At 44.9% G+C, this 20,263-nt stretch overlaps 1 protein-coding gene across 2 annotated transcripts in view; it reads left to right on the top strand.

Moving 5' to 3' along the window:
• The window catches only part of ABCC4 (ATP binding cassette subfamily C member 4), a 220,683-nt gene that overhangs the window by 130,234 nt on the left and 70,186 nt on the right, over window positions 1–20,263 (top strand). For both annotated transcript variants that reach the window (XM_021065787.1, XM_021065786.1), the window contains one exon: window positions 15,706–15,785. In XM_021065787.1, the coding sequence (XP_020921446.1) occupies window positions 15,706–15,785 (80 nt within the window). The remainder of the gene's footprint in view (window positions 1–15,705; window positions 15,786–20,263) is intronic.

Below are 20,263 nucleotides of genomic sequence, written 5' to 3'. Positions count from 1 at the left end.
GATCAGAAAAAGATGGAATTTTTAAAATGAAGTCAGATTTTTTTTTTCTTGCTGTTGTGTTAAGACTTTGCTGTTTTGGAGTCAGACTGTATATTTTTGAAATAAATGTACATCATAACCTACATTAACTGTTAACAGTCTGAATGTGTATTTAATACTTTATATCCAATGAGATCCAGTGGAGGTGGATATTAACTGATTGATGGCTATTTATATACATATGGCAGGGTCACTTTACTGTGCAGCAGAAATTGACAACATTGTCTTAAAAAATGAAAAAAGGAGTTCCCCTTGTGGCTCAGTGGTTAACGAATCCGACTAGGAACCATGAGGTTTCGGGTTCAGTCCCTGGCCTTGCTCAGTGAGTTAAGGATCCGACGTTGCTGTGAGCTGTGGTGTAGGTCGCAGACACGGCTCAGATCTGGCGTTGCTGTGACTCTGGCGTGGGCTGGCAGCTACAGCTCCAATTCGACCCCTAGCCTGGGAACCTCCATGTGCTGCAGGAGCGGCCCAAGAAAATGGCAAAAGGACAAAAAAAAAAAAAAAAAAAAAAAGGGAAAAATATCACACAAAAGGATATTTATTTACTATCGCTCAATTTATGAGTTGAGTTGAAGTACCTTTTTGTAATAATTTTTGCATGTAAGTTTCTCAACTTATGAAAAGCAATGTAGCGTACATTTAGCTTTGATTGATTACAAGAAATCTAGTTGGGGGCAAGCTAATACATAGATTTTCTTTTAAAAAATGTTCATGAAACATTACTTCCCTTCTGAAAATACTAACCGAGTGCATATTTTGTTATTAAATAAAGGGAAATAATTTATTTACTTAAAATTTTTTATTTTGAAATGTGTGATAAAACTAATAACGATATTCATTTAATAAAGCCAGGGTTCGAACCCCCCTCTATAGACAGGCAAGTAGAATCTTCAACAGGATCTGTAGTGTAGCACCCGTAGAGACCATTTCTGGTCATTGCCGAGAGCTCTGTCATTCATATTTGGATCAACAATGAAGGGCAGAAGTCATGCATTTTGAAAACTGCAGCACTGGTGAAACTTTGGCAGTGCTTGTAGGGCTAATATAGGCAAGTCTCTCCCCCCCCACCCACCCCCGCCCCGAAGCAAATAGAGAAGGATGTCGTTTTCCTGGGTGATTCCTTTTAGGAAGAAATGAACTTGCAGGAAAGTCCATCTAAGAAACTTAAAAGTGTTGCGGAATTATCAGCAGAACCTAAAATGGCCCTGTGGGTTTTCATGAGGAGTTTGCCTTCTGAAGGGACAAGTAATTTCCAGGAAGCAACTTGATAAGAAAAGTCCAGGAGACCACACATGTTGAACGGGATTTTTTGCTGGACAGACAGTTGTGTGGATGAAGGGGTTTTATGGCGGGTAATTGGTCACAGCTTGCCTGTCCTTGGGTGGAAGGAGGTCTCTTCTTCTTTTCCTTACTCAGTGAGCAAACATTTTACGTCCAAGGGGTCACCCTTCCAGCTCCTTACTTTCATCTGTGGAGAGAAGCCTTGTCCTGGCCCTGGTGTAGAGAGCAGAACCCTGGCAGACCAGGCACAGGCCCTCGCGCCTGGGAGCAGCCCAGCGTGTTTCTGAATCATGCAAATCGCTTCCTGCTAAGTGAGAAAGGAAGGAGTATCAAGCGCAGGGGTTGGATGTCTTTTTATGGGAGAACAAAAGAGTTTCGATTCTTTCACTTGGAGTTCAGCCTGGCCATTGTGTGGAAGAGGAGGCTTAATGAATCATTGTTTAACTAAGACCCTGCCAAGTGTTTGACCATTAAATAGCCTCCATGTGTATGGAGTTCTTCTCTGACAGACTCTTATTTGACTGTGATTAATTGGCATTGAATTGTTATTTAATCACCTCCACAGAAATCTAAGAACAGTTAGTGTTTCTGATTAAGTTATTTGATGTAAAAACACGCCTGGCGCTAGGGAAGTCCGCTCTGTCCCTGTTGTCCCTGCCTTACTGCTGACAGGCCAACCTCTGGTTACTCAAAGCAGGGGACAGGTACCTTGGGGGTGGGGAGTGGGGTGGATGGACTGGGGGTGTGAGACTGGCATATGCGCACTGAGGTAAAGGAATGACTGGCCGACAGGGACCTGCTGTACAGCACCGGGAGCTCTGCCCAGTAATTCTGTGATAATCTATGTGGGAAAAGAACCTAAAAAAGACTGGCTGTGTGTACATGCATAACTGAATCACTTTGTTGTACAGCAGAAATTTATCACGACCTTGTAAATCAATTATACTTAAAGAAAACGTGATTAAATGGAAAAAAAACGCCGCACATATTGGCATTTTAGTTTTTTCCTTTTAGTGAGTAAAAGTGTTTTGAGACTCAAAAGTCTTTAAAGCTTTTCTTTTATATGGAAATTCATTTAAAGGTATTTATTGGGAGTTCCCATTGTGGCACAGCAGAAACAACCTGACTAGGAACCATGAGGTTGCAGGTTCGATTCCTGGCCTCGCTCAGTGGGTTAAAGATCTGGCATTGCTGTGGCTGTGGTGTAGGCCAGCAGCCATAGCTCTGATTGGACCCCTAGCCTGGGAACCTCCATATGCCATGGGTGCAGCCCTAAAAAAATAAATAAATAAATAAATAAAATACAAATAAAGGTATTTATTGGGCTGTGTTAATCATTTTCTGCAAATGGATCCACTCCCTCAGTTCCTAACCTGTTACCACGTTGTCCAGGGAGAGATCCACCCGCCGGACGCGCAGGTGATGAAGAGTAAAGGGGGACAGGTTCCCGCCCGGGTGTCCCTGTCCGTAGGGGCTGGACAGCAGTGGGGGAGGGAGGAGAGGACCTTTGTGAGGACAGAATTCTAAATACAAGGGGGGCAGCTGCATTTAGGGAGACAGCCAGGTAGCGGGAGCAGAGAGAGGAAAATGAAGAGGTGGTTTGGCTAAGAGGCAATGTGTCTCCTAAGCTTTTTATAACTGACAAGGAGAAGTATAACTCTTAGAGCTGTATTTCCAGTTCTTACCACTTTAATGTGAGTTTTCAAAAGAAGCAATATGGTAGTTGAAAATAATTTTTTCCCCTCCTTTTTTTTTTTTTAAATTGAAGTATCGTTGCTTCACAATGTGTTCTTGCCAGGTGTATAGCAAAGTGATTCAGTTATACATACATACATATATATATATATACACACACACACACGATCCATTTGTTTTCAGGTTCTTATTCCAAGATAGTGATTATAGCTCCCTGTGCTATACAGCAGGTCCTTACTATTTGTTTTATATATAGTTATATGTGTCACTTAATCCCAAACGTCTCATTTATCTCCTCACCCCTACTGCCCTTTCCTCTTTGGTAGCCATAAATTTGTTTTCTGTGCCTGACTGTCTTTCCTTTTTGTTCATAAGCTCATTTGCATCCTTTTTTATTCCCTCCTTTTTAATGGTGTCCTTTTCTGAGCCTCCCCCGCCCCCAGAAAGGTCCGTGCTCTTACACTCGATCGAGCCCGGCCAGATTTATGTCACATCTCTTGGCGGTTCCCAGATATTAAAATGATGCGCTGGAGGTAAACTGACAATCAGATCTGGGTGTTGGTTGATCCGTCTCCAGCTCAGTCGCTTTACCTGGGGTGGGTAGTGGGAGGGACCATTGTCTTCAAGTTTAGTCACGCTCTCACACCGAGTGTTTGCTGTCCTACTTCTGAGCATTACATTACTTGCGTATTGGAGATGGGAAGGGCTGATTTCACACGCTGAGTGGTATCATCCAGGTACTTGCCTTTGTGGCAGCGGGACTTCTCTGCTTAGAGGAACCCTCTGTGAATCATGTTGCAGCCTCTCTCTGTGGGCACATCCCTGAGGCGAGACTGCTCCATGTCTTAATAGCCCCGTTGCTCACTTTTCTGGAGATTTGAGATAGAGCCTGTGCCTTTAGCCTCAAAGGGACGTCAAGAAGCAGTGGGCCAAGAACAAAATCCTTCTTGGAGGTGCAGTCTTTCTAAGCGGGGCATTCCTGGGTCAGGAGAAGTCCTGTGATAAGCGGTGTCCTGTTCCCTCAGAGCTGTCAGTTCCTACCTGGCCCATGTCTTTGTTCTGTCCACCCTGTGGTTCATGGTTTAGGAGTCCCCAGAACGTGTGCCTGGGCATTCTCCAGTGGCCTAGGCTCCAGAGTTTTCACCAGACCTGCAGTGTTGCAGAGCTACCAGCTTAGAGATTTTTCTGCCCGTGGCTGTGCCCCGGCCTGTCCATTCCCGACCATTCGTGAGCCGTGAGACAGTCTGCTGGGTGACAGCCTGCATGATGTGTGCATGAGACCGAGGGGTAAAAGCACTAGCCTGGTCCAGCTTCCCAAGTTTGAACACTTGCTGTTTGCATTTATGGGGGCAACAGCAGAGTGGTTTCCTTGGGAAAGTTTGTGGGGTGTAGTCACCCCTTCAAGGTCAGTCCCTTACCACCACTCTTGCTCTTAGACTTAGCAATAGGTGATGCGACTTGCACTGAGTCCCAGGAAGGATAAGACCTGCATCAGGGCGCTCTCAAGCCCTGGACTTTCCTAATTAATGAATCATGCCTTTGGTTAGACCATTTGTCCTCATTCATTCTTTCAGTCTGTTGTTCAGTTGTTAATCTATTCATTCAACCTTCATTAATTTATGTAATTTAATTTGGAGGTGCAGTTATTTTAAATGTGTCGCTTTAATTATGGTTAGCCAAGAGAATTCCTTCTACCCACGAGTGAGACTCAAAGTACTCAGCACCCAGTGGAACAGGCCTTAGCCAATCAGAGGGACAAGGCTGTCAATGGCCAGTTTGGCCATCACCATTCATAGCAGCTTAATACCAGCCCTGCCTCTGACTTTATTGGCTCATCTTTATTAGTAGACATTTAATAGGGCTTTCCAATGTGTCCAGGAAAATAGCTCTGACACAGATGTGTTGACACGAATTTTCTTAGTCTCTTATGCCAGATCCAAGTCCTGGCTTGGCTACTTTATGGTTAAGAGTCCTTGAGATAATTTCTTCTTGCCTCAGCTTCCCTTTCTGTAAAATGGGGACACCGTCTCACTTATAGTTTTGAGACTACGTGTGTATGTACCTTCTGGCACTTATTCGGTGCTCATGTGGTGGCCCTGGTGTTCTAGAAAGCAAGCAGGAACGAAACAGAATGACCACAAGAAAATATCCCGCCCGGGAGTTCCCATTGTGGCTCAATGGTAATGAATCAAATACTATCCATGGGGACGCGGGTTTGATCCCTGGCCTCTCTCAGTGGGTTAAGATCTGGTGTTGTGGTGAGCTGTGGTGTAGGTCACAGACGCAGCTCAGATCTGGTATTGCTGTGGCTGTGGTGTAGGCCGGCACCTGTAGCTCCGATTTGACTCTTAGCCTGGGAACCTCCATATGCCATAGGTGCGGCTCTAAAAGCAAAATAAATATATAAATAAATAAAAGTTTCCGCCCAGTTCTCTGGTGTGTAGCACAGGCGCACTGGGGAGCCTGTGTGGGGCTTGTCTGCCATACAGACTCGGTCCCCGGCCATCTGCTGGGAGCACTCCATCGCCTGCGTCAGATGTGTAAGCCCTCACCCCACCGGGCCCCCTTCTCAGGACTTTGTCCCCTCCACCATGGCTGAGAACAGAGAAGTCAGACCCCTTGCTGACTACAGGGAATTTGCAGCAGAGGCCCCCCAGTGCCACCCCCGTCTCTGCTTCCCTTCACACCCAGGTGCCCCGGTATCTTAGCACTCCTTAGGTCATGCCCTTTCCACCAACTAGGCAAATATTTGTCATCCTTTCGCCCTGTCCCACCTCTCAGTCCTCACAGATGTCACTTCTCCCACCTGGACAAACTCCACCCTCTGTCAGTCTGTCCTCTGCCCTCCTTGCAAACGCTCAGGCTGTGTTTCCTTCGTGAGAAAGGCCTGATCTGCTGCACAGTCTGGCGACACCCCCCCTCCCGCCCCCCTGTGGCTGTGGCTCTGTCCTGCCAGCCTGCGCGTGCTCCTGGCATCCTGCAGCCCTGTACTTGCTGAGTCCCTTCTGTGCATCCTGTTAACTTGCACCGACCTTAGGTTACAGAGCGCCCGCCGAGGACACGCAGGCCCGAATTCCAAGTCGCAAAGCCCTGCGAGGTCCTACAGGCGTGGATACCACTGAGCAGGGGAAACGATGCAAAGTAAGGGAAGGCTGTGATGCAGAGCAAGGGACCTGGAGGTCAGTGAAGAAGACAGGCTGTGAGCTTGCCCTCTGTCTTGAAGGCACTTGGGTTTTCAGAGGTCATCTGGTTTGGATGGTTCCCGCCTGGCATCTTCCAGATGGGGAAGAACATGAGAAACATCTCCTTAGACGAGGAAGGGGTGCACATGCATCCTTGTCAAAGTGTCATTGTGTGACATGACAGTGAAATCTTGAAACTACATTTTAAAATCTGTCTTCATTATATGAAAGGTCAAGAAATTGCTAGACTTTGAAAACACGGTGCAATTATTCCAGAAGGGCCTTCCACCATCCCCCGGGATCTTCTCATGATGATGTATCACTTAGATTAGTCCTCCTGTGGCTTCCCCTGCTCCTTCTCGCATCAATCTGTTGCCACTAGATGAGCAGGACATGTGTCCAGGACCTGTCCCCAGACCCCAGTTCTGGCGTTTCTTGGTGTGAAAGCAGGCAGGGCCCGCCGCCCCTGCCTGCTTTCACACCAAGAAACCAGCACCTGCGGGTGCATTTATCCCACGTACACTGCGACAGGGCAGACGGGCCCTTTCAGGAGTGCCTATAAGGGACAGAAGACTTCTTCCTCAGCACGGAGGTAAACTCAGCCTCTCACACTTGAGGACCAGATGTAGTGCCTTAAGAAAATGGGCTGGGTTAGGATGCACCCTGGGAAGGCTGCCATTGCAGCGAAATGCCATTGCAGCGGCTGCCATTGCACCTTTCAATTCCAGGTGGAGTTCCTAGCTTTAGAAGACTTACATAAGCCTAGGTGGGACCTTGTCCTCAGTTCCTGGTTACCTAAAATGTCATCTGTGCCTTGTGAGCCTCTTCTATCTGTCCTTCCTTGCTTTTCTGCCCCATCGCCCCTGTGTGACCTGCGTCTGCTCCACGTACATCCCTGCTTCCTTCAGTGGCCACCCACCCAGCATCTGAGGGCTGCTGTCCCCTCGCCCCCTTTCCCCTCTTTTTTCTTTTTCCTTTTTGCTTTTTAGCGCCGCATCCACTGCATATGGACGTTCCCAGGAGCTAGGGGTTGAATTGGAACTGCAGCTGCCGGCCCACACCACAGCCACAGCAATACCAGATCCGAGCCGCGTCTGTGACCAACACCACAGCTCACAGCAATGCCGGATCCTTAACCCACTGAGTGAGGTCAGGAATTGAACCTGCATCCTCATGGATGCTAGTTGGATTTTTAACCCACTGAGCCACAACAGGAACGCCCTCTCTTTCCCCTCTTTGAGATACTGTTTAGCTTCCTCACTTTTGAAAGCTCTTTCCTTCCCATCCCTCCAAGTCAGGCCTCAACAAGGAGCCCTCTGACACTTGTCAGTTGTGTACCAATAGAATGTGCTGGAATTCCGTTCAGAAGGAAAGCAAGAGGTTTAGACCTTGAGGTTTACATGCTGTCCCCAGAAAGCTGTTGGGGGCCCTCTCGGGGCAGGGTGGCCGTGCGGCTCAGGCTCCAGAGCACAGTACCTGGCGCAGCGTCTCTGAACACGGCCCGCTCAGCGGAGGTGGCTGCGCAGCCTTGTGGCACCAGGGACTCTGGTCTGAGGGGCCTGGTCTGGGTCCTCTACACGAGGCCCCCAAGGAGCAAGTGACACTCGATGAAACACAAAGGAGTAGAAAAGAGGTTAGACCTTCTTTCATTACCCAGATTCTATTTCTGATTCCCAGGAATTATCGATGGGCTTTGCCAGTGACAATGTGAGGAACCAGACACCTCGTGTTGCAACACGAATTTCCCAGGTTGGAAAGCAACAGCCAACATGAAATATCAATAGAGATGGAGATTTGGAAACAAACCATCTATTTATAGCAGAAGGGCTGGTTTTATAGATTCACTCAGATTTGCTCGGGGCCTTCCATGACTGAAGCATTGGCCCAGGTGCTGGAGTAACTGCAGTGAACAAAGCAGACAAAACCCCTGATTAAAATTATTTTAATTTAATTTTCGTGAATAAAAAGGAGACAAATGATCGTTAGCTTCAGGAAGCAAAGTGTGAAATTTGAAAGGGCAGTAATTAGGTAGGTAGATAAGACAAGGTTAATTTCAAGTTTCTTGAGACAGAAGGAACAGCATCAGAAATGCTTGGTTTCTTGTTACTCAGAGTGTGGTCCCTCAGAGTTCCCGTCGTGGCCTAGCGGAAACGAATCTGATTAGTATCCATGAGGCCACAGGTTTGATCCCTGGCCTCACTCAGTAGGTTAAGGATCGATCCAGCGTTGCCGTGAGCTGTGGTGTAGGTCACAGACGTGGCTCGGATCCCTTGTTGCTGTGGCTGTGGTGTAGGCTAGTGGCCACGGCTCCGATTCGACCCCTAGCCTGGGAACCTCCATATGCCATGTCTGTGGCCCTAAAAAGACAAAAACAACAACAACAAGCAAGTGTGGTCCCTGGACCGGTATCAGTGTCACTTGGAAATGAGAGAAATCCAGAATCTCAGACCTCCTTCAGACCTCTTGGAAATTTACATTTTAATTAGATCCCTGAGAGATTTGTATACAGATTATAGTTAGAAGCATTGTTTTGTAGAATTCGTGTTTTTGATCTTTGTTTTGCTTTATATGATCTAACTTTACTCGGACCCACAGGAGTCCTCCATGTCCTTGTAATTTCACCCCACACGTTTACCAATCAAAGCCGACTAGAGCACTAGTGGACACTGTCATGATCAGAGTTAATCTTTCCACCTGTGTCCCTTGATGGACAGCGAGATGGCCACTCAGTGGGTCTCTCTTCATTAAGGGCAATTTTTTTTAATTTAATGATTATTATTTTTTTCTATGATAGCTGGTAGCAACTTTTAAAATGTCCTAAAATTTCCTAGATTTTTTTTTATATTTTTGTGTCCGAGTCCATCTGTACAGAGCATTTTCTGTCCAGATTTAAAAAGTTAGAAAGCTACTGGGTTTGTGGTGTTTAATTAGTAAATCCTGTTTGAGCACCACTCCCCAGCCGCTGCCTGGCACTTTGCATTTTGTTGCAGATTGTGAAGTGTGGTCCTTGTTTACAGAGGGTGTATAATCGAGAGGTGAGCTCAAGGCTTATATACCTGAAAAGTAGTTACACCACTAAATAGATTATACTGTGATGTGTTCTGAGAATAGTTCCAGACCCCAGGTGCAGTCTAAAGCATGCTGAAACAGTCCTTCCCCAATGAAATGTCAGAAAACCTATGCCTTTGAACATGAAAATTGCTTATGTCTTTGCTGAAAGCATGTGGAGTCTTACTTTCAGCCCTCCGTGGTTGTGGGGTCTCCTCAGTCCTTGGCACGAAGTAAAAGTGGAACGGGGGGAAGGCAGGCGCAGGGTAATAACAAAATGTATCAGCTGGGAGGGCAGTGTTATAAAAATATTAAAAAAAAAATTAGTTTTTGGGTTGGGGGGGTGGGGTGGGATGGGAGCGCATCTTCGGTAACCTTAAGAAGCCACAAAGGATGTTACCGTGTGGGAAACAGTGAAGCTCTTCCTGCTCGAAATACTAGTTCTAAGTTGTCAAGAAAGATGTCGTCATCTTCTAAATCTCTTGTCTAAGAAGATAAAAGACGGCAGTGCACAGGAAAAAGGCTAGTGTTGTTACTTTACACATTCACCCACTTCCCCTTCTAATTTCAGTCCGCATCAGTTGGTGTCCCTGTGGTGGTGGTTCTAGTCAAGGCTTTTGGGTTCTGGGGGCAGAATCTCCCCAAGCTGACTCGGATGAGGCGGCTTGATCAAAAGGAAATGGGGGTCTCGTGGAGCTGGAGCAATGCCGACTTTCCTGGAGCTGGGAACTGGATCCTCGTGGGAGCTGGGGCCATTGTCACTGGGCTCCTGCGTGTCCTCAGGCCCCTTTGCCTCTCACCTTTGCTGGGTGTGGCGAGTCTATGCCACTTTCCTGCTTCGCTTGTAGCCTCATAATTGTTGAGAGGGGAAATCAGAATGACCTGGTAGCTAGTCAATGGCTTAGCTCCCCCTGGGCATTTCTGGTTGGTAGCTGTGGCCACCAGAGCTGGGGTGGGGGGTGGGGGCTCCTGCGAGGATGGGGCAATTACTCCAAGCCTGTCCAGTACAGATAAAGGATATCAGGTAAGTGGCAGATTCCTGGGAGTCTAATGGAGGAGAAAGAGCTAAGGCTGAGATCTTGATAGGTCTGGATAGACTCAGGACCTTCTTAAAGGGTGAACAGAATATAGGGGAGGGCCCCCCCCCATCAGAATAAGGATGCACGGTCAGGGAGGTAAGGTGGGTACCTCTCTCTGTCTTCTCACTATTCCTAAAAACATGATAGATTTGATAAAGAAGGGAGGATGCAAATGAGATCATTTTAAATGGCAAGTTTAAGCCTGTTGTTAATTGTGTGAGATCAAGAGGAGTCAGAAGTGACTAAAAAGTTTTTAGGCTGGGTGTTTGGGCTGAGGTCTCAGGCAGTTTGAGAAGGTGGGTGTGGGTGATTGCCGGTCAACTTCAAAGGGTTCTGTTCAGCTTAGATATGTTGAGCTTAAGATGTTTTGTAGGGCAGCCAAGTGCTCAAGGAAGAGATCAGGAGTGGAGATAAGATTTGGGATGCATAAGCCAACAGGAAATCATTGTGATGAAAGTGAGAAAGAGAACCAGAGAAAGAAAGAAAAAAAAAAATGGCACTATCCTTGGGGTGGGGTGAAAGGCAGCCAAGGATATTACAGGAAGTTGTGCTGAAAAGAGCAGTTTCCGTGCCTCCTCTCCCCGCTGGGTGGAAATCCCACGATGGCGTGGCAGTAGCAGCCACTCCATGTGAAATATTACTGCATCATCCCGAGCAAGGTGAGGCCTTGTCTCCTCCATCACTGGAAGCTTGGTCTGTAAAGGGATTTGAGCTACAGAACCTTTTCTTCAAATGCGAAGGTGCAGATGGATGTGAAAAGGACTCTGTTTGGGAGGGGATGGGCGGTGATGGAGAAGGGTGGGGGGTCTTGGCCTCCCCTTCCTCATCTGCTTCATTCTCCAAGGCACCTCTGTTGAACCTCAGATGCTATACCGGACAAAGTTTGGAAGTTACTAACCTTGGTGACCTTTCCTGTCCCTTAAAGCCCTAAAATCCCATAGGATGATATGAGTAACACCTTGGACACGTGTGCTGCTTCATCATTTACAAGGTGCCTTAATAAGCATGATCTCTCTTATCCCCTTGATCTTTTAGCCTATGAATGTTATCTGTTTACAGATAAGGGATTTGCCTCTCGTGGACCTTGGATGAGTTGCCTAAAGGCTTGCTGTCATTGAGTGCCAGAGGAGGACCAGAACTGGGTGGTTTTTGCACTGATAGCTTCCTAATTCCTATTGCTCTGTTTCTTGGCTTTCTTTGAGTAGCTACCATAGTGATGACCTGTTCTAACAGCAGAGAAGGAGAAGATGTGAAGCTTCCAGACTCTTTTTTGTTTCTTTGTTTGTTTTGAAGACTCACTCCCAGACTAGACGTGGAAACTCCCCCAAGTGTTAAATTATAGTTTGGTTATGAGTAAGCTGAGGAGCCCTGGGTACAGGTTAGACGTTGGAATTCTAGAGATGGCTGAGTCCAGCTTAGATCATAGACTTAGTCTTAAAATGTGATCATCGTGAAGTGGTGTTTTGACAAGAAGTTCAATGACATCTTTCATGGTCTTCTGTCTGTGGACAAGAGAGAAAAATGGGAACCAGAGCAGTTGATGGCATCAAGGGAGATAACGCTCTCCCCCCCCAGCCCCTGCCCATTCATCTCCTTCTCCCCTTCGCATCCTCGTCTCCCTTCTCTTCCCCGTCTTTCTCTTGGTCACGTCCCTGCTTTGCACAAGTAGTACACAGTCACTGTAATAAAATAACATAGAGAAAACATTACAATTAGACACAATGCATTATAGACTTTTTCAGACTTGTTGGTCAGGTTGTTTTCTACTTCTTACTTGCTGAATATGCGACCCTGCACATAAACTCATTAACTCCTGGGGATAGGTTCCTAGAAGCGAAATGTCTTTGTTGGGGATGCCCCACCACCACCCCTTTTTTAAAGGGCCATACCAGCAGCATATGGAAGTTCCCAGGCTAGGGGTCAAATTGGAGCTACAGCTGCCAGCCTACACCACAGCCACAGTAACGCCAGATCCGATCCACATCTGCAATCTATACCATAGCTTACGGTGGCAATGCCAGAGCCTTAACCCACTGAGTGAAACCAGGAAGCGGATCCCAATGCTAATGAATACCAGTCAGGTTTGTTACTGCTGAGCCACAGCGGGACCTCCAGGATGCATTCTTAGAATCGTTTATATGTATTGCTCAGTTGTTTCCCCAAACCTGCCTGTGTGGTAGAGATGGGAGCAATGGATTTTCATTATACCCATGTCCAAAATGTGATCTGGCCTCCAGAATTTACTGAGATTGCTGGCTTTATGCCTGACTATATCCTGTGCTGGATGGGGGAGGTGGTGATACCACTTTACACCAAGGTAAAAACCTGAGGTATTGATATTAATTCTGGGCACAAGGCATTAACTGAGACTGGCCATCTGAAGCTGGACAAGAGGCCAAGATACTGTGGCTCATGAGGGATCACTGAAACACCAAGGAGTAATTGCTGGAAAGGAGATGGTTCACTTCCTTTAAGTATTTGAAAGGCTGTCCTATCACTCTTCGATTCACTTTGTGTGGTTATAAGGGCAGAATCAAATTAGATTCACTTTAGATCAAATTGGATTCATTTTGTGTGGTTATAAAGGCAGAATAAGCAGCAGAGGTTGGATGTTCCAGGAAGACAAGATTTAGTTTCATGCAAGGAAGCCCTGTCTAACACAACAGTTTGAAAATGGACTGGGTTCCCCTGTTCCTGGTGGGTCCCTCTTCCCTCTGCATCCCTGGAGATAATCCAGCAGGGACCACATGTCATATAGATGAAGAGTCTGGAATGTGTGGGAAGGGAATTCCTCATAAGGATTCCTTTGGAGACCTTTGAGTAAACTTTACTGCTTTGAGGCTATGAACTTGGCATCACAGCTTTTGGTGCAATAGTCTTATCACAAAGCCAGATGAAATATTCTGCAAATAGCATTCATGCTCCTAATGTTGCTTAGTGCAAGGAAGTAACTATTGAACTTTCTGCTCTCACATTTTCTATACTCAGTTGATTGGTAACCAGAGTTTAGGTTTTTTTTGGTTTTGTTTTTAAATTTTTTAACGCCACAGTGGTGGCATCTGGAAGTTCCTAGGCCAGGATTGAAATTCCAGCTGCAGATGCAGCAACACCAGATCCTTAACCTACTGTGTCGGGCTTGGGATTGAACCTGGGCCTGCACAGCAACCCAAGTCACTGCAGTTGGTTTCTTAACTTGCTGCACCACAGTGGGAACTCTAACCAGAGTTTAGTTTTTTGACTACCTTTGATCTTCTGTTCAGTTTTTGTAATTGCTATGTGGGGAGATGGTTTTTCTCATCGTTTTTGTTTTCCTTGTATTTTACACTCTTTGCCAAACTCGAGTCTCCTAGACCTTAAGTCCCCACACATCTTCTGAAAGGTAAAGGTGGTAGTTTTCACATAGTGTTCATCTCTGAGTAGCCTTTTCATTTTTTTTTATTCTAATATTGCTTTCAACACCTTCTAAGCCAAATCACACTTGCAATGTTTCTGAATCTGGCCTATGTTAAAACGCTATGCTTTTCTGTTGAAGAAAGCGTGAGCATTCAGACTTTGCCATTAACATTTTTTTGAGGTGTATTTTCCTTATTTCGATATTGCTACTTTCAGAAGTTAAAAAATAACTAGGAGACCACACAATCAACAAACATGTGGGAAACGTGTCTATTTAATGTTCCTAAAGCAGACCTGATTAAATAATAACCTATCCTCTTTGCCCTCGAAGCTGGACTGGGAAACTGCAGAAGGGGCATCACCTGGCCCCTTGGAAGAAATGCAGACTCTGTAGCTCCCCCCTAACACTCCTGAGTCAGAATCTGCACTTTATCACCTGACCCTTCCTATGGTGCCTGGCAGACCTTCCCAGGGGCCATGATGCTGCAGAACCTGGGAGTCAGAGTCATTCTCTCACTTTGGTGGTTTGAGCACCTGTTAATGCACCTGGCCTGTGACTGGGTTCTTTCACGTGCAGGAGCCCTGAGCCCTTTTAATCCTAAGCAGAACCACCCCCTAAAGCCTGCATTGTTAGAGGCTCAGAAAAGTTGTCACTGGGCCTCCAAAGGTGTCACTAAAACTTTCTAGAGCTTGTATTTTCTAAGCCTGAGACAGGAACATTGAGGCCCAGCCTGTAATGGCCTGGCCTGGCCAAGGGTGACAAACTCCAGTCCCCTAGCTCCTGCCTTGGGGACTCACTGTGCTTCTGAGAGCCAGGTGCCTTGTAGAGGATGACAGAGCCAGCATGACCCAGGGGCAGAAACTCAGCCCCCAAACTCTGGTCATTCAGGGTTCTGATTGTGGCCTGGTATTGTCCACGGAAACAAATTGCACAACCTAGAAGTTGAGTTCTGTGCTGAATCTCCTCTGGGTGCCCTGTTCAGGTGGCCGCAGCAATTGACTGCTTGATGACAGCTTGGGTGGCTCTAATGTGTTGGCTTTATGGCTGCAGCATCCTCTGTTTACTGGTGCGGTGGCAGCATTTCTTCTTCACAGCATGAAGGGCCTCGGGAGGAATTCAGCTCTGACAATAGTCAGAAGAGCAGGTGTAGGTCCCACATGTCACCTGCAGGCCGGCTACCTGGGCCCTCAGTTGCAAAAGAAGTTCAGAGGCCTAGAGAAACACAGTTCTCAAGAGTCTACACAAAAATAGGGTGTGTGTGGGGGGGAGGGGGGGCTTTGATTTCTTTAAATATAATAATTGAAAAGACTAAGTATTTATGAGAATTTAGGTATTCCCATCCCGCAGCCTTGGGGATACTGCTTTGACTATTGTGAGAAAGGAAAAAAAAAAAAAAAAATCAATGATAAAATGTACTCTTTAGACAGCACTCCTGCCATGAATTGTTTTTCACACTCAGTACATCTTTGAAAACAACAGCTTGTTACCCTGGTAGTAAAAGCACAGCTTGAAGGCTGCAGGAATCACAATTTCCCAAAGTATGAGGTGCTGTGAACCATTCTGGGGGTTCAGAAAATTATAGGGAGGTTTTAGTTTTTATTTTAAAAGTATCACTTTGCAAAATTCATGTAAAAATTAGTGTAGTAAAGGATTAACTTCAGTGTTTACTAATTTAGCCCTTGGATTTAAATGAAATGGAAGTGTTAGATGCGATAGATCTAAAAGGGAACATTCTGAAACCCACCACGCAAAATCAGGGCCAAATCTGAACTCCCCACAGACTGCCACTGGTGGTACTTTTCTTTCTCTTTAGGTAACATTGTATTTTCTTTCTCCTTACCACTGACATCGGCTTATTTCATATGAATCTGTAATATATTAAATACATATGCACTTAAAATATTGTTTTGATTTGTTCATGAATTGTTTCTCTTCAAGGGCCTATCTGGGGAAATGAATAATTTCTCATATCCTCTTCTTGCAGGAAGGATTTTAAATCGTTTCTCCAAAGACATTGGGCATATGGATGACTTGCTGCCCCTGACGTTTCTTGATTTCATCCAGGTAACATTAACAGTCACGTCAAAAGCAAAGCACCTCCTGCTCGGTGCCTTTTCTCCGAGGCTGAGGGTGGGCCTTTCAGCCTGGCGCTGTGTCCTGTTATCTTAGTAAAAGGCCGTGTTTGGAAGAGAAAGGTGCGGTTGTGATTGGGAGGCTGAGTTAACATGAGTAATACCTGGTGTGGGCGTGGCTACAGAGTCCTGTCAAAGTTGGTTCGAAGCAGCGACATGCTTGGGAAGTGGGTCTCCCTCTGCCTTCCAGGTATCTGGCGTGGATTCCCTTCACTGTGAGCAATTTCATAATATAGAAACAATCACCTCTCACGGCAAGAGGGCCTAGATTAACTAAATGATGCATTGTGTTACCACAAAAGACAAATATTTACTGCACCTTTTTTTTTTTTTTTTTTTGGTTGAAGCTAGGTGTGGTTACTTACAAAGAAAAGATTAGTAATAATAAAGTGCAAATAATACTTTAACAAGGACAATAGGGAGCAGTTATGGAAGATACAAAGCCTTTAAAGGCAAGTACCTTTCAGCCCGGTAACTTGAATAAGGGATCAGTCATCTGAGAAAATGTCCTTTTTGTTTTTGTAGCAGCTTTTCTTTTCACACGTTGATTGCTCTGTCTTAAGATGTCCTTTTAAAAAAACCCAACCATCCCACAGAAATAACTTCTTTCCAGCCTTTTTTTTTTTTTGTCAGTGAACTTGGAGGCTCTAAAGAATGATCTTGGGTCATCTCATCTTTCAGTCATCTCTTCGTTCCTGTGGGTTGTTTTTTCTTTTGTTTAATTCTCTCTACTTTTCAGTGATTCCGGCTGCTCTTAGTGTTTGTTTTGGAAAAGAAAGGCAGTTTTGAAAAGCAGCAGCTATTCCAAAATCTCAGCTGCTGTTGCTAATACGTCCTAAGTTTGAACCTTTTTCAAATGCCCTAAGTGCCAGTTCACATGAACTTCTTTTAAGGCCGAGAAGCAGAAATGCTGCAGTTGGGGTATGCAGGTAAGGCTGGATCCTCACGTTCCCCACCCCACATTTTCTATTTCAGTGCTCAAATGCTCTTGAAGTCGAAACTTCTCTTCTGGAGCCATTGTTAATAAATCAGCCAAAAATACTGATTTCAGAAATTAGCTGAGAAATTGTGAATAGTCCTGAAATGATTCTAGGCTTTCCTGCTGGTCACATTCAAGCAGTGCCAGTGAATATGTGACTTCAAACAGTGTAGCCGATGGGCTTCCACTGTTGACCAACGTGAAGTAAACCGAGGTTTAGAGGCAAAGTACATTTATTGCAAAAAAAAAAAAAAAAAAAAAAGCTTGATTTCCCCCCCCCCCCACAAGCTTACTTTATAATGGGTCCTACTGGGTTTAGCTGGGTCATTTCTCCTCAGAAGCACTCTTTCAGTAAGAGTGTCATCTTTTGGCAGAGATTGTTAATGACTTCGAGAAGATTTGGTGAAGGCTTCTGTTTCCTTGCTACAGCAAGCCAGACCAAGGTTAGCTTTCCAGAGCTGGCTTTCCAGGCCGTGTGCTGAGCACATGGTTGAGTCCTCATCAGCAGCATCCATCACGTGTTTTTGCTTGATGTAAAAAGGGACAGGGATAGACGCAGCCTGATTTCAGCATAAAAGATTCTCAGGAACGTGAGCAGAGAACACTCTGATCTCCCTGTTTTCTTTAGCCTGAGAGGCAAGGGTCTCACTTCATCCTGGTGAAAACTCACCATTGTTGAATACCAGTAGTCCCAATTAGCTGATTTGTTGAATCCAACCGCAATAGCAAATCTCAGTGTTATTGTCTCCAAGAAAGGCGTTTTTGTATAAAGGATGACTCAGTTATCAATTATGATAAAGATCTATTGTCACTTGTTTTGTTTGCAGGTGTCTTTAATAAGGCTTCCCATAATCCCTTCAGGAAGAAATATTTTCTCCTTTTAAAAATAGTATTAGCTAAATATAAAAGCCCTGATCCCTGCCATTGTTGTTGATCCTTTGAGGGACATTTCCCAACATTCATTGTTTAAATGGTTGTCAGGAGGAATCAAGTGAAACTTAATAAACAATGCAGTAACTGGTTCATCTTACTTTGTGTGCAGAAGCCTTTCTCCAGAGGATTTGCATTCGATGAGTGTGCTTTTGACGAGGTATCACTGGGATCATTTTGAAGTATTTGGGCCTGTTGCTAGATTAGCAAGTGAAGATTTTGATTAAAGCCACAAAAATGAATTTCGCCTGCCCTCAAAGAAAGGCCAACAAAATTCAAAATGCAAATTTATTGTTATTATTATTATTATTATTATTTTTTTTTTGAAGTTGGATAGATCTCTGTAATGAAAACAACCCAGTGGTGATCTGGGACTCTTAATGGAATCATGTAAACTTAAAATAAACACTATTATGGTAAGCACATAGAATGAAAACTAATTTTCCAAATCAAATACATTATAGTCAATTCATTTTCCCCAATCAACCAAATGTTTAAAACCTGTTAGTTATAACAGCCATCTTCTGGAAATTAATTAGAAGCCTATTAGCTCTGCTGGCTGAGCCGAATGAAGAGGGGCGCTTGTTACATTCCTAAGCAGGCTCCGGAATTAAAGTGAAGCAAGGTCAAAATGACAGTCAGCCTGACTCCACTCTGGGCTTTATCCTCAAGAGGCTGATCTTTTTTTTTTTTTTTTTTTTTTTAAGAGGTGTTTCAGTTTTTTAGAGGAAATGTTATCCTCTTTGGCTCACTTCTCTAATTTAAAAAATCAGGCTAAGATATATATGGCTAAGATATATATGGCTCTGCTGTCTGAACAGTGGATAACACACCCTCTCCAGTTCTTGGGAATCTGAAATGGAAGTGCCTTTAATGTCTCTTGTCCGGCCCATCAACTCTTCTAAAGAGTTTTGTCCTCCCCCTTCAATATGGAGATAGAACATTTCCTGTCGGCTTTTGATGTTTAATGTCCTCAGCAAAACCTGCTGCTGTCGCTGGGTTTTCAGGCTTCTCATCTGATCCTTTGCATAGAAATCCTACTGACTAGCTCATCCGGTCCTCAGGGAAGCTCACAGAACTCACTAAACCCAACAGTGGAGTGTCGAAAGGATTGGGAATTTCCATAAGAAGTTACCCTGTGTGTTATCTTGCAGGAGAGCATGGCCCTTCCTGATCTACCTGTCATCCCTCATTCTTGAGCCAGAAAGAACCCGCAGAACTTCCAGTAACAAATAGAATGCAAATTTAAATTCAAAGCCTAGCTATCTTTATCAAGAAGGAGTTAAGCTCTCTTCTTATCAGAATATTGAAACTAACACTGACATGCTTAGTGTTTTTTTTTTTTTTCCTGACCAAGGATAAGTATATGATCATACTTTTCAGGAGAATTAAAATCAAATAGATACAGAAATAAGGTAATTACATTTATCCATGGGAACTTTTTAATCCAGAGCATGAGTTGCGAGTACTTTTCCTGTAAGACGGTGATAGTTTTGTTCATTTCATAAAGAAGAGCTCAGCAGTGTGGACCGTTGGGGTCGAACGTAGTTGTGTTTCCCCTTGAGTCTGATGGCCCGGGATTGAGGAAAGGGAACTGTGGCATATCCTCCCATCAAGCAAGTCCGAAAGTCAGGGGCAGACTTTATTATTCCACTAACAAAATGACTGAGATAAGAAAATGTTTAAAATGTGAGCGAGTTTGTTGGCCAGATAGAGGCTATTTACTAAACGGTGTCCCTTGGACTTCAGTAAAAGAGTTCTGTTGTACTTTGCGAATATTTACGGGGTTTTATTTCTTGTTTTGGTTTTGGTTTTAGATAGTGATTCATAGCCATGCTAATGGGAAACAGTGACACAGCTCGTTTTGAAAACGTGTGTAGTTTACCTTTGTCCAGCCTGCCACTGAGAAATCCGGCCAACAGGGTGGGGTGGGGGGGTCCCGGGGTGGGGTATGGGGTCACGTGTGGGGTACAGGATTTTGGAACCTGAGCTGACCCAGGCATGGAACGGGAGTAAATGAAGGGAGACGAGTGCTTAACGGAGGAGGCATTTTGGGAAGGGGAGATCAGGCACGTTTTTGAATATCATGGGAAGTGGATACTATTTAACAAGTAATAACAGTCAGCAGCTTACCTCACTGCTGCCTTGGGCTTATCAGATCAGTTAGTCAGTGGCTGGCAGTGCACATCTGGCTTATCAAAGTGTTGTTCGGACAAGTTCTATTCGTTTGATTTTTCACAAATCCTAACAGCGTTGAGTACCAGCAATATTTGAAAACCCAAGGCATCTTTCAGGCTAGAACATGGTTCTTCACACATTAAAACTACATCTCTTTATGAAAATCAGGATGAAAAGACAGTATAAAAATCTTGAAGCCCTCATATGGGAGCAATCAATGAGGGGGGAATTCTTTGCCTAGGACTTCAGCATTCAAAACATGATGTATTTGGATAAACATCAGTAAACAACATTGTCACTTAAAATTGACATTTGTAAGTGTT

The sequence above is a fragment of the Sus scrofa genome, chromosome 11 (assembly GCF_000003025.6).
Source record: "Sus scrofa isolate TJ Tabasco breed Duroc chromosome 11, Sscrofa11.1, whole genome shotgun sequence".
Lineage (NCBI taxonomy): Eukaryota > Metazoa > Chordata > Mammalia > Artiodactyla > Suidae > Sus > Sus scrofa.
Note: the sequence above shows the minus strand (reverse complement) of the source record. Positions and strands in the feature narration are given on the sequence as shown.